General features: G+C 37.1%; 1 protein-coding gene and 1 long non-coding RNA gene across 4 annotated transcripts in view; one reads left to right on the forward strand and one right to left on the reverse strand.

Moving 5' to 3' along the window:
- apba2b (amyloid beta (A4) precursor protein-binding, family A, member 2b) overlaps nt 1-15079 on the forward strand; it is a 49524-nt gene that overhangs the window by 31178 nt on the left and 3267 nt on the right. For 2 of the 3 annotated variants that reach the window (XM_058078748.1, XM_058078749.1), the window contains exons 7-13: nt 1429-1464; nt 3720-3806; nt 7112-7297; nt 8660-8839; nt 10899-11111; nt 11186-11305; nt 13334-13474. In XM_058078748.1, the coding sequence (XP_057934731.1) occupies nt 1429-1464; nt 3720-3806; nt 7112-7297; nt 8660-8839; nt 10899-11111; nt 11186-11305; nt 13334-13474 (963 nt within the window). The remainder of the gene's footprint in view (nt 1-1428; nt 1465-3719; nt 3807-7111; nt 7298-8659; nt 8840-10898; nt 11112-11185; nt 11306-13333; nt 13475-15079) is intronic. The other variant, XM_058078750.1, reaches the window with a different exon arrangement.
- LOC131132806 (uncharacterized) lies at nt 155-9471 on the reverse strand. Its single transcript, XR_009130436.1, has 3 exons — nt 8708-9471; nt 1531-1612; nt 155-1441 (listed from the first exon to the last, which is right to left on the reverse strand). It is a non-coding gene; the product is annotated as an uncharacterized LOC131132806 (long non-coding RNA).

Consider the following 15079-nt stretch of genomic DNA (forward strand, 5'->3'; position numbering starts at 1 on the left):
ACATGTGAAATATAATAAATAAATAATAATAAATAAATAATAATAAATAATAAAAGTGAAAATAAAAACAAAAATGAAAAAAAATACAAAAAAATTAATATAAATGGAAATAAAAACAAAAAAAATATATATATATACATAAATAAATAAATAAAAGCAAAAATAAAAAAATTAAAAAAAACAAGATTCAAAAATTAAAAATAAATACAAAAATAAATATATAAATAGAATTACATATCAATAAATAAATAAAAGCACTCTGCTCTCATATGTATTTATTTCATGCTGCAAACAATGTCAGCTTGAAATGCAGAAGGAAAAACTATTCAAATGAGGGGGCGGTCCTAAGTGTGTCTTGGGTTGAACTGTTCGCCTATTGGTTGATCGACATGTGAGTGTGAAAAAGCTCCGTCGGGGAGGAGAGAGATCAGGCTCCAATAAGGCTTCCACCCGGAAAAGCAGGTAATCCGGGGAAGCATTATCCGAAATATCTGCTAGCAAACGGAGAAAACCCATGCATGCAAACTCCACACAGAGATGGGCCGAGGGTGGAATTGAACCCTCGTCGCCTAGCTGTGTGGCCTGCGCGCTAACATTATTAGAACCCTGAAGACATGAAATAACACTCCAAAAAGTCACTTTTACACTATTATTCTTTGTTTACATCACATTGCGCCGGCAACAGAATCAACACTGCTAGCATAGCCACCTACTAAGCTAACCAGTTAGCCTGCAAATAACTTCAAAAATAACTTTCAAAAGAAGCAAAAAAATTACCACTTCCACACTAAATGAGAGGATAACAGCTAGGAGACCAGGGTTCAATTCCACCCTCGGACATCTCTGTGAGGTCTGCGCGCTAACCACTAGACCACCGTGCCGCCCGCTTGTAGTTATTATTATTATTATTTATTTTTTTTTAATGCAACTTGGAGAACAAGTCCCATTGTTGACACTATAAAGAATCCCACTGTATGGAAATTCACTTATCACAGTCAATTCTGGAACCAATTAACTATTTACCAATTATTTAACCAACCAATTATTAATCATATTCAGCCTTAAATGTTGTTTTTGTTTTTTTTAATTTTTTAAATTTTTTTAATTTCTTCTTGCATGCTTTTTGAAATGTTGTGTTGTAGGGTGTAAAGGTAATAATTACACCGGTAATTGCTCCTGTAATTGAGCTCTGATAACCAATCTGGCTGTGCTTGCGCTACCTGCACACACACACACACACACACACACACACACACACACCTCCGCTAAAAAGTGCAATAACACAGCTGTGTTTGGTTCGGGGCTTTATTGTCTTACCCTTTATTTACCTCCGTTATTTCCTTTTCCTCTTCCCCTCTGTGCTTTGTGCTCCCGTATCTGCTGACCTTGTCTCGGGCCAAACTTCTGCCCGGCCACCCTGCGTCCCAGAGGGTACAGAAGGCTGCCAAAATCAAGAAAAAGGCGGTGTGTAATAAAAACAGCAAAAAAAACAACAAAAAAACACCTTTGGCTACGTCCATGCTCTCTCACCTTTTCTTTTATTTGTCTCCCTTTCATCAACGCTTTGCATGTCTGATGCCGTCTGATGTCGTGTTGGGTTTTGCCATCATTTCTACAAGTCAAACACAACATGCATGCTTCAAAAAAAAAAAAAAATGCTGAATCGGACGTAGAAACGATTAACTCACTTGTGTCTGATTGGGAATTTTACTCACGGAATTTGCATGTCAAAGCGGGAAGGTTTGTGCAGTGAAAGCAATACAAAAAGAAAGGCACTCAGTCAAGTAAACAACAATTACGGGGTTAAAAATAAAAATGAATAATTCATGGTTGAATGAATTTTACCTCACTTTGTGGTCATCAAAAGTGAATACATGTTGCATTTAAGTACGTTTAAACGACGTATGGGGTATATACCAAGGGTGTCCAAAGTCTGGCGCAAAGGCCGTTTGTATCACAATTAGTGGTTGCCGATACAAGTCAAGGACTATATTGGTTCATTTAGAACGATATGATAAATGTATGCATTGATGTAATGAAGAAATCGTTACACACTAGGAATTTTTTCTTTATGTGCTGCAGGCCACAAATGGCCCCTGGGGCGCACTTTGGACACCCCTAGTATGTAGTGTCCTGACTGTAAAAGAACTCGTAAAAAATGTACAAGAAAAAGTTGTAATTTTTTTTTTTTTTTTTAGAAAAGAAAATTTAAATTTCCGAGAATAAAGTCATAAATGAACAAGAAAAAAAGGTGTAATTTTTTTAGAAAATTAATTACAAATATATAAGAATAAAATTGTACAAGAAAAAAAGTGTAATTTATTTAGAAAATACCGATCAAAGCAAGTATCACCCGATATCGATACCGTCCTTTCTCTTTTTACACGAAAAAAAGTTGTGAATTTACTCGCGTAAAATCGTACATGTAGACGGAAAGAAAAGTGTACATTTTTTCAAAAATAAATAACAAATATGCAAAAATAATGTTGTAGATTTCCAAGAAAAAAGTTTACAAGAAAAAAAAATTACTAGAACAAAATCGTAAATATCACACATTTTATTTACAATTTGACTTTATGGTCATAAAATCGTAAATTTATGTGATTAACGTCATAAATTTATATTTATGACTTTATTCTCATAAATTCACAACAATAAATTCGGAAATGTACAAGAAAAAGTTGTGATTAAAAAAAAAAAAAGTAAATTTCCGAGAATAAAGTCGCAAATATACAAGAAAAAAGTAGCACATTTACTAGAATAAAATTGTAAATATTGTAAATTTATGGTAGAGTCGTAAAGTTATGTGATAAAAGTCATTACATTTATATTTATGACTTTATTCTCATAAAACAATAAATTCGGAAATGTACAAGAAAAAGTTGTGATTTTTTTTTTAATTAATTGTAAATTTCCGAGAATAAAGTCGTAAATATACAAGAAATAAGTAGCACATTTACTAGAATAAAATTGTAAATATTGTACATTTATGGTAGAGTCATAAATTTATGTGATAAAAGTCATAAATTTATATTTATGACTTTATTCTCATAAATTTGGAAATGTACAAGAAAAAGTCGTGATTTAAAAAAAAAATTAATTGTACATTTCCGAGAATAAAGTCGTAAATTTACAAGAAAAGTAAATTTATGTAAATTTATGTGATAAAAGTCATAAATTTATATTTATGACTATATTCTCATAAATTCACAACAATAAATTCGGAAATGTACAAGAATTTTTTTTTTAAATAAGTCGTAAATTTGCAAGAATAACATTGTAAATTTCCGAGAATAAACTCATAAATGAACAAGAAAAAAAGTGTATTTTTTTAAAAAAAATTAAATACAAATAAACAAGAAAAAAAATTGCACAAGAAAAAAATTGTAATTTATTTAGAAAAGTGAGTGTGGATGCTTTTTTGTTGAAAATCGGGGCATATAAAAAACGACATTTTGTGTACTTTTGTGTGTATTTTAAGCCAGTTTTCTGAGCATTTCCATCGGCTTAATTAATTTATACTAAACCTTCTTTTTCTTTGTTTTTTTTTTTTTTTTGAACTTCCACCCCACTTTTTAAACGATCCATCTGACTAGCATTGCTTTACCACTTGGACAAAAATGCATGGTGATTTTTATTTTTCCTTTTAGGTTGTCTAAAACGTGACACACACACACAGTTTGAACATCTCTTTTGTTTACATTTGGTGTATTCTCCAGAGCCCGGACGGAGAAGCTCAAACCCTCACAGAGGTTGATCTATTCATCTCCACGCAGAGGATCAAAGTCCTCAATGCAGACTCGCAGGTGAGTCGTAGTTCTGCAGATCTGGTCATGTGACCGAGGATTAGAGCAGACTTGTTAATACTCAAAAAATGCTTAGCAGGGTGACTCAACACATCAGCTCCAGTTTCATGATATGGATATTTCTTATATGATCTCATGCAGCTTCTCGGCTTTTAAATTGGATCAGAACAATATATGAAGGTGGATGATTTGAATTTGTCTGGCGTCTTGGTCCTGTGTGGGTTTGCATGTGTGTGTGTGTGTGTGTTTGATGTGCTGCACTGCGGTGTCAAACCAGCCATTTTTGCTTCAGTTCCCGCCCCGTCCTGAACACTTTGAGAAAAAAAAGACATCTAAGCGTCACGAAGCAGCTTCAGTGGCGTTTTTTCCTGACACTTTTTGGCGCCGCTACTAATCAGGCGAATGCAGTCACCCGTCACGCAACATTAATGAACGATGCGGAATTAGCGCGTTTAGAAATGTTAGCTGTTGCATAGCCTACTAAAAGGATCTAGCACCTAGCAACAGGCTAGTTCACTGATTTGAATATTTTGCATGTTTCGCAAAAAGTCATTGACCGCTAAAGCTAATAAGTGGTTGGGCAACAACTGCAATCAAGCATTTCTGCTAACTTGCAATGAGTCTCTTCCAGCACTGTGGAGGAATGTTAGCCCATATTCTATAAATATAAAGTGTTAAAGTGTTCGAACCCTTCCTCCATTATTTTTCGGTAATACTTAAATGTCTCAGATCATCAAACAAATGTAAATATTAGTCGATGACAACACAAATGCGATTTTGAACAACTGCAATCAAGCGTTTGTGCTAACTTGCAATGAGTCTCTTCCAGCACTGTGGAGGAATGTTGGCCCATATTCTATAAATATTAAGTGTTAAAGTGTTCGAAACCCTTCATCCATTATTTTTCGGTAATACTTAAATGTCTCAGATCATCAAACAAATGTAAATATTAGTCGATGACAACACAAAATGCGATTTTGAACAACTGCAATCAAGCGTTTGTGCTAACTTGCAATGAGTCTCTTCCAGCACTGTAGAGGAATGTTGGCCCATATTCTATAAATGTTAGTCGATGACAACACAACTGAACACAAAATGCGATTTTTAACAAATGCAATCAAGCGTTTGCGCTAACTTGCAATGAGTCTCTTCCAGCACTGTGGAGGAATGTTGGCTCATCAAACAAATGTAAATATTAGTCGATGACAACACAACGGAACACAAAATGCGATTTTGAACAACTGCAATCAAGCGTTTGTGCTAACTTGCAATGAGTCTCTTCCAGCGCTGTGGAGGAATTGGCCCATAATCTATAAATATTAAGTGTTAAAGTGTTCGAACCCTTCCTCCATTATTTTTCGGTAACACTTAAATGTCTCAGATCATCAAACAAATGTAAATATTAGTCGATGACAACACAAAATGCAATTTTGAACAACTGCAATCAAGCGTTTGTGCTAACTTGCAATGAGTCTCTTCCAGCGCTGTGGAGGAATGTTGGCCCATATTCTATAAATGTTAGTCGATGACAACACAACTGAACACAAAATGCGATTTTTAACAACTGCAATCAAGCGTTTGCGCTAACTTGCAATGAGTCTCTTCCAGCACTGTGGAGGAATGTTGGCTCATCAAACAAATGTAAATATTAGTCGATGACAACACAACTGAACACAAAATGCGATTTTGAACAACTGCAATCAAGCGTTTGCGCTAACTTGCAATGAGTGTCTTCCAGCACTGTGGAGGAATGTTGGCTCATCAAACAAATGTAAATATTAGTCGATGACAACACAACTGAACACAAAATGCGATTTTTAACAACTGCAATCAAGCGTTTGTCCTAACTTGCAATGAGTCTCTTCCAACACTGTGGAGGAATGTTGGCCCATATTCTATAAATGTTAAGTGTTGAAGTGTTCGAAACCCTTCCTCCATTATTTTTCGGTAACACTTAAATGTCTCAGATCATCAAAAAATGTAAATATTAGTCGATGACAACACAAAATGCGATTTTGAACAACTGCAATCAAGCGTTTGTGCTAACTTGCAATGAGTCTCTTCCAGCGCTGTGGAGGAATGTTGGCCCATATTTTGGAAATGTGAAGTGTTAAAGTGTTCGACCCCTTCCTCCATTATTTTGACTAACTTGCAATGAGTCTCTTCCAGCGCTGTGGAGGAATGTTGGCCCATATTCTATAAATGTTAAGTGTTAAAGTGTTCGAACCCTTCCTCCATGAATTTTCGGTAATACGTAAATGTTTCAGATCATCAAACAAATGTAAATATTAGTCCATGACAACACAACTGAACGCAAAATGCGATTTTGAACAACTGCAATCAAGCGTTTGTGCTAACTTGCAATGAGTCTCTTCCAGCGCTGTGGAGGAATGTTGGCCCATATTTTGTAAATGTTAAGTGTTAAAGTAATTGAACCCTTCCTCCGTTATTTTTCGGTAACACTTAAATGTCTCAGATCATCAAACAAATGTAAATATTAGTCCATGACAACACAAATGTGATTTTGAACAACTGCAATCAAGCGTTTGTGCTAACTTGCAATGAGTCTCTTCCAGCGCTGTGGAGGAATGTTGGCCCATATTCTATAAATGTTAGTCGATGACAACACAACTGAACACAAAATGCGATTTTTAACAACTGCAATCAAGCGTTTGCGCTAACTTGCAATGAGTCTCTTCCAGCACTGTGGAGGAATGTTGGCTCATCAAACAAATGTAAATATTAGTCGATGACAACACAACTGAACACAAAATGCGATTTTTAACAACTGCAATCAAGCGTTTGTCCTAACTTGCAATGAGTCTCTTCCAGCGCTGTGGAGGAATGTTGGCTCATCAAACAAATGTAAATATTAGTCGATGACAACACAACTGAATGCAAAATGCGATTTTGAACAACTGCAATCAAGCGTTTGTGCTAACTTGCAATGAGTCTCTTCCAGCGCTGTGGAGGAATGTTGGCCCATATTTTGTAAATGTTAAGTGTTAAAGTAATTGAACCCTTCCTCCGTTATTTTTCGGTAACACTTAAATGTTTCAGATCATCAAACTCACTGTGGTTAGCTAAAGTCCCAAAGCTTTAGACTGGAATGTTTGGATTTTTTTTTTCTCCTTTAATAAAAAGTTTCATTAAAAAAAAAGTAGAAACACTTTTTCACACCACTGTATGTGCTCAATATATTTTTATCATGAATTATTAATTTAGAAAAATTATATTTATTTTTTATTTATGCCGAGTATGCAGTCGCTACAGTCCCTTTTTATGTTTTTCTCCCACGTTAATAGGAAACGATGATGGACAATGCGCTCCGCACCATATCCTACATCGCTGACATTGGAAACATCGTGGTGCTAATGGCGAGACGTCGAATGCCCCGCACAGCCTCCCAGGACTGCATCGAAACCACCCCTGGGGCACCGGAAGCCAAGAAGCAGTACAAGATGATATGCCACGTCTTTGAGTCTGAGGATGTAAGTGTGTTTATTTTTATTTTTTTTATTATTTTATTTTTATAAATAATTATGGAGGGATGCTGGAGCCTATCAAAACATACAGAAATACAAGTGATATACAGTAGTATTGCAGTAGCATGCATGCAGCCAGCCATGAATGCAGACTGAAAAAGATTCTCCTCCCATTCCGTGTGGAAGTGGTAGGTTTGTGGCTTCGGACTTTGTCCTTTTTCCCCCCACACCATTTGAAATCCTTTCCTAAGTTTAGAAGAAATTATTTTGAGGCTAACTGGTTAGCTCCCGGCCTGCACGGCGGTCGAGTGTTTAACGCGCAGCTAGGAGACCCGAGTTCAATCCCACCTTCGGCCATCTCTGTGTGGAGTTTGCATGTTCTCCCCGTGCACACTTAAAAGTCTTTTAAACGGAGTCAGATGCCAATAATGTACCACTTCCACACACAGTCGGAGAACTTTTTTCATTGTATCATGCTGGACATGCCGTGGCTGATTCCATGCAGTGTTCCCCGTGCATGTGTGGGTTTTCTCCGGGTACTCCGGTTTCCTCCCACATTCCAAAAACATGCTAGGTTAATTAGCGACTCCAAATTGTCCATAGGTATGAATGTGAGTGTGAATGGTTGTTTGTCTATATGTGCCCTGTGATTGGCTGGCGACCAGTCCAGCGTGTACCCCGCCTCTCGCACAAGAAGACACCTGTGATAGGCTCCAGCATACCCCTGCGACCCTCGTGAGGATAAGCGGTAGAAAACGAATGAATGAATGTCTACTATATTGGCTGGTAGTCGAGTAATGGTGACTATAGGGGTGTTATTTCATGGCTAGAGGGCTCTGAACAGGTTTTATACTGTATTGATGAAAATATGGATGTACGGTAGACGAGTGGTTAGCATGGAGTTTGCATGTTCTCCCGTGCATGTGTGGGTTTTCTCCGGGTACTCACTGTGGTTAGCTAAAGTCCCAAAGCTTTAGACTGGAATGTTTGGATTTTTTTTTTCTCCTTTAATAAAAAGTTTCATTAAAAAAAAAAAAGTAGAAACACTTTTTCACACTACTGTATGTGGTCGATATATTTTTATCATTAATTATTAATTTAGAAAAAATATATTTATTTTTTTTATTTATGCTGAGTATGCAGTCGCTACAGTCCCTTTTGAATGAATGGTTCTAATCACGTTTGATTTTTATTTGATTTTAAACTGAGATTAGCATCACAGTGTTTGTAGCTAATTGTCTATTTCTGTTTCTTGGTAGTTCTGGTCTGGTTTGATACATTGCTGTGGAATCGTGCACGGATTTATTGATCCAGAACGTTGACTTTTTCACGCCATTTTCATTCTTCCTGTCTTTCCTTGTATCCCAGGCCCAGCTAATCGCTCAGTCCATCGGGCAGGCTTTTAGCGTCGCTTACCAGGAGTTCCTGAGAGCCAACGGCATCAACCCGGAGGATCTGAGCCAAAAGGAGTACAGCGACATCATCAACACGCAGGAGATGTACAACGATGACCTCATTCACTTCTCCAACTCGGAAAACTGCAAAGAGGTGAGGAAGATTTGGGGATCCTGGTTGTGTTTTTTTTTTTGTCTCAGACTCACCAACCGCATGATGATGTGCAACCGTCACCAAAGCATGTTGACAGTGACTTGTTTATTAGATGCAGATTATCCGCTAAAATCTGCTTAAAGCGTGGCAACGCACGCCTTTTTTTTTTTGCACTACTCTTTGGCCCTTCATGTTCCCATAAATATTACGAGGGGCTTTTTCGGAGGATTAGAAGCGGTGAAACGTGTTATGCTGTGTGAGCAGAGAGGCTACACGGTCGCTTGCTTATAAACAGCTGCCATGCAGCGCAGAAGGTCCCGCAACCACGAATAAATCCCGCGTTAACAGCCTGGGGTGTATTCATATTCGTGCACACTTTGCCAACAGGAGGATACCCAGCATACCTTGCGGGTTATACATTCACTGCATGTATACTATTCCATTGCAAAGGACCACATTACATGTTTGTATTAATAGCATGCCAACATGAACATACTAACATTTTTTGTGATTTTATGCTAGGCGTTAGCATGCTAACGTTAGAATGTTAGCATACCTTGCGGGTTATACATTCATTGCATGTATACTATTCCATTACGAAGGACTACATTACTGGAAAAAGGACGCAAGGGATTTGCTGTTAGCATTGCTATCATGATAATATTAGCATAGTAGCCTTTTAAACAATTTTCATAAATAGGCACTTATATATAACAATTAGGATGCTAGCAGTATGTTTGCATTGCTAGCATGCCACCATCAGCATAGTAGCATGTTTATACCATTTTCATATGGAGATATTATAATGTTAGGTATTAGCATGCTAACATGTTTGTATTAATAGCATGCCAACATGAACATACTAAAAAAAATTTGTGATTTAGGCGTTAGCATGCTAACGTTAGAATGTTAGCATACCTTGCGGGTTATACATTCATTGCATGTATACTATTCCATTACGAAGGACTACATTACTGGAAAAAGGATGCAAGGGATTTGCTGTTAGCATTGCTATCATGATAATATTAGCATAGTAGCCTTTTAACGGTTTTCATAAATGGGCACTTATATAAACCATTAGGATGCCAGCAGCATGTTTGCATTGCTAGCATGCCACCATCAGCATAGTAGCATTTTTATCCATTTTCATATGGAGATATTATAATGTTAGGTATTAGCATGCTCACATGTTTGTAGTAATAGCATGCCAACATGAACATACTAACATTTTTTTGTGATTTTATGCTAGGCGTTAGCATGCTAACGTTAGAATGTCAGCATACCTTGCGGGTTATACATTCATTGCATGTATACTATTCCATTACAAAGGACCGCATTACTGGAAAAAGGATGCAAGGGATTTGCTGTTAGCATTGCTATCATGATAATATTAGCATAGTAGCCTTTTTAACGTTTTTTTATAAATAGGCACTTATATAAACAATTAGGATGCTAGCAGCATGTTTGCATTGCTAGCATGCCACCATCAGCATAGTAGCATTTTTATACCATTTTCATATGGAGATATTATAATGTTAGGTATTAGCATGCTAACATGTTTGTATTAATAGCATGCCAACATGAACATACTAAAAAAATTTTGTGATTTAGGCGTTAGCATGCTAACGTTAGAATGTTAGCATACTATTCCATTACAAAGGACTACATTACTGGAAAAAGGATGCAAGGGATTTGCTGTTAGCATTGCTATCATGATAATATTAGCATAGTAGCCTTTTTAACGGTTTTCATAAATGGGCACTTATATAAACAATTAGCATGCTAGCAGCATCCTTGCATTGATACCATTGCAACCCTTGTGAGGAGAATGAATGAGTGAATGAGTGAATGAATGAGTGAATGAATGAGTGAATGAATGAGTGAATGAGTGAATGAATGAGTGAATGAATGAGTGAATGAGCGAGCGAGCGAACGAACGAACGAACGAACGAACGAACGAACGACGGGCTTTTCAAATGAACCCAAAGAGAAACAGAGTTAGGAATAATGTGTCTTAGTGGACGATGGAACCTAACCTTGCGTCCGCCATCGCCCACAGCTGCAGCTGGAGAAGACTAAAGGCGAGATCCTGGGTGTCGTGATTGTGGAGTCTGGTTGGGGCTCCATCCTCCCCACTGTCATCTTAGCCAACATGATGAACGGCGCGCCTGCGGCACGCTCGGGCAAGCTGAGCATCGGGGATCAGATCATGTCCATCAACAACACCAGCCTCGTCGGGCTGCCACTCGCCACCTGTCAGGGAATCATCAAGGTACAATGAGACAATTATAATAAATAACACGAAAAACGGGATAACGGCTGTGGATGTTATTTGTGTGTAAAAAGGGCTTAAAGAACCAGGTTCAGGTGAAAATGAACATCGTCAGCTGCCCTCCTGTTACGACTGTCCTCATCAAGAGACCCGACCTCAAGTATCAGCTGGGCTTCAGCGTGCAGAACGGCATTGTGAGTTTCTTTTAGCGTGTTAGCATTGCTAGCATGCCACCATCAGCATAGTAGCATTTTTATCATATGACAAATAATGATCATATAACATTTTTTCATATGGAGATACTATTATGCTAGGTGTTAGCATGCTAACATTAGCATGTTAGCATTGCTAGCATGCCACCATCAGCATAGTAGCATTTTTATCATATGACATATAATTATCATATAACATTTTTTCATACGCAGATACTATTATGCTAGGCGTTAGCATGCTACCATTAGTATATTACCATTTTAACCATTTACATAGGCAGCCACTATAATGCTAATTAGCATGCTAACATGTTTGTATTGATAGCATGCCAACATGAACATAGTAGCATTTTAATCATGACATATGATATAACATTTTTTCATATGGAGATACTATTATGCTAGGCGTTAGCATGCTAACATTAGAATGTTAGCATTGCTAGCATGCCACCATTAGCATATTACCATTTTTTGCCATTTACATAGGCAGCCACTATAATGCTAATTAGCATGCTAACATGTTTATATTGATAGCATGCCAACATGAACATAGTAGCATTTTAATCATATGACATATGATATCATAACATTTTTTCATATGGAGATACTATTATGCTAGGCGTTAGCATGCTAACGTTAGAATGTTAGCATTGCTAGCATGCTACCATTACCATATTACCATATTTAGCCATTTACATAGGCAGCCACTATAACGCTAATTAGCATGCTAAGATGTTTGTATTGATAGCATGCCAACATGAACATAGTAGCATTTTTATCATATGACATATAATTATATAACATTTTTTCATATGGAGATACTATTAAGCTAGGCGTTAGCATGCTAACATTAGAATGTTAGCATTGTTAGCATGCTACCATTAGCATATTACCATTTTTAGCCGTTTACATAGGCAGCCACTATAATGCTAGTTATTAGCATGCTAACATGTTTGTATTGATAGCATGCCAACATGGACATAGTAGCATTTTTTTGCGATTTTCATGGGTAGACACATAAATAAACACCACTGATTTGCTGGGTGCTAGCATGTTAGCATTGTTATCATGATAATATTAGCATAGTAGCCTTTTTAGCAGTCTTCATAAATAGGCACTTATATAAACAATTAGGATGCTAGCAGCATGTTTGCATTACTAGCATGCCTCCATAAGCATAGTAGCATTTTAATCCATTTTCATATGGAGATATTATAATGTTAGGTATTAACATGCTAACATGTTTGTATTAATAGCATGCCAACATGGACATAGTAGCATTTTTTTGCGATTTTCATGGGTAGACACATAAATAAACACCACTGATTTGCTGGGTGCTAGCATGTTAGCATTGTTATCATGATAATATTAGCATAGTAGCCTTTTTAGCAGTCTTCATAAATAGGCACTTATATAAACAATTAGGATGCTAGCAGCATGTTTGCATTACTAGCATGCCTCCATAAGCATAGTAGCATTTTAATCCATTTTCATATGGAGATATTATAATGTTAGGTATTAACATGCTAACATGTTTGTATTAATAGCATGCCAACATGAACATACTAACATTTTTTGTGATTTCATGCTAGGCGTTAGCATGCAAACGTTAGAATGTTGGCATTGCTAGCATGCTACCATTAGCATATTATTATTATTATTATATATTATATAATATATTATTATATATTAGCATATATCATTCACATTTACATAGGCAGACACTATAATGTTAGGTATTAGCATGCTAACATGTTTGTATTAATAGCATGCCAGCATGAATATACTAACATTTTTTGTGATTTTCATGAATTTATACTTAAGCAGACACTTAGCACTTAGCAGTATACTAAAAAAAACAAGTTGTGGGCTGAAAATGGCCCCCAGCCCACACTTTGGACACCCCTGTGGTATAAATTATTTTTCCTGGTTTTGGACACTTCCGGCTGCGCACATTTAGTATGCTTGTTTGCGTTTTTTCCAGGATAATTTTGTCTTTTTTTTTTTTAGATATGCAGTCTGATGCGTGGCGGCATCGCTGAGCGAGGCGGCGTCCGGGTTGGCCACCGGATCATCGAGATCAACGGGCAGAGTGTGGTGGCCACGGCGCATGAGAAGATTGTCCAGGCACTCTCCAACTCCGTTGGCGAGGTGACGCTGAGCACACACACAACAAATCCTGGTGCCTGACATTCCGGTTTATCCGTTTTCATATGCGGATACTATTATTCTAGGCGTTAGCATTCACAGGCATTAGAATGTTAGCATTGCTAGCATGCATAAATAAACACCACTGATTTGCTGGGTGCTACTATGTTAACGGTAGCATAGTAGCATTGCTAACATGATAATATTAGCATAGTGGCCTTTTTAGCGTTTTTTATAAATAGGCACTTATATAAACAATTAGGATGCTAGCAGCATATTTGCATTGCTAGCATGCCACCATAAGCATAGTAGCATTTTTATCCATTTTCATATGCAGATACTATTATTCCAGGCGTTAGCGTTCACAGGCATTAGAATGTTAGCATTGCTAGCATGCTACCACATAAATAAACACCACTGATTTGCTGGGTGCTACTATGTTAACGGTAGCATAGTAGCATTGCTAGCATGATAATATTAGCATAGTAGCACTTTTATCCATTTTCATATGCGGATACTATTATTCTAGGCGTTAGCGTTCACAGGCATTAGAATGTTAGCATTGCTAGCATGCTACCACATAAATAAACACCACTGATTTGCTGGGTGCTAGTATGTTAACGGTAGCATAGTAGCATTGCTAGCATGATAATATTAGCATAGTAGCACTTTTATCCATTTTCATATGCGGATACTATTATTCCAGGCGTTAGCATTCACAGGCATTAGAATGTTAGCATTGCTAGCATGCTACCATATAAATAAACACCACTGATTTGCTGGGTGCTAGTATGTTAACGGTAGCATAGTAGCATTGCTAGCATGATAATATTAGCATAGTAGCACTTTTATCCATTTTCATATGCGGATACTATTATTCTAGGCGTTAGCGTTCACAGGCATTAGAATGTTAGCATTGCTAGCATGCTACCACATAAATAAACACCACTGATTTGCTGGGTGCTAGTATGTTAACGGTAGCATAGTAGCATTGCTAGCATGATAATATTAGCATAGTAGCACTTTTATCCATTTTCATATGCGGATACTATTATTCCAGGCGTTAGCGTTCACAGGCATTAGAATGTTAGCATTGCTAGCATGCTACCATATAAATAAACACCACTGATTTGCTGGGTGCTAGTATGTTAACAGTAGCATAGTAGCATTGCTAGCATGATAATATTAGCATAGTAGCACTTTTATCCATTTTCATATGCGGATACTATTATTCTAGGCATTAGCATGCTAACATTAGAATGTTAGCATTGCTAGCATGTTACCAACATATCGGGCTGAGACATTCACCTTAGGAACCATCACCGTTGTGCCATTATTGTCCAAACTCTTTTCCATTCTGCTATAGAACCAACACGGCCAGATGTTGTCACAGATACACAGACAGAGTGAACCCTCTTGTCATGCAGCATCTTTGGTAGAGAGGAGGAAAACAAAACATAAAACCACTGTTATTGATTTAACAGTTTTACATTAATATTTCTTCACAACCTGTCAACTTTGTGATAGTTGTACATAATAACCTACCTCTCTGGAATGCAATAACATTCAAAAATCGCCGCTAATTTGGGTTAGCATGATTAGTCACGA

Source organism: Doryrhamphus excisus, chromosome 7 (assembly GCF_030265055.1).
Source record: "Doryrhamphus excisus isolate RoL2022-K1 chromosome 7, RoL_Dexc_1.0, whole genome shotgun sequence".
Classification (NCBI taxonomy): domain Eukaryota; kingdom Metazoa; phylum Chordata; class Actinopteri; order Syngnathiformes; family Syngnathidae; genus Doryrhamphus; species Doryrhamphus excisus.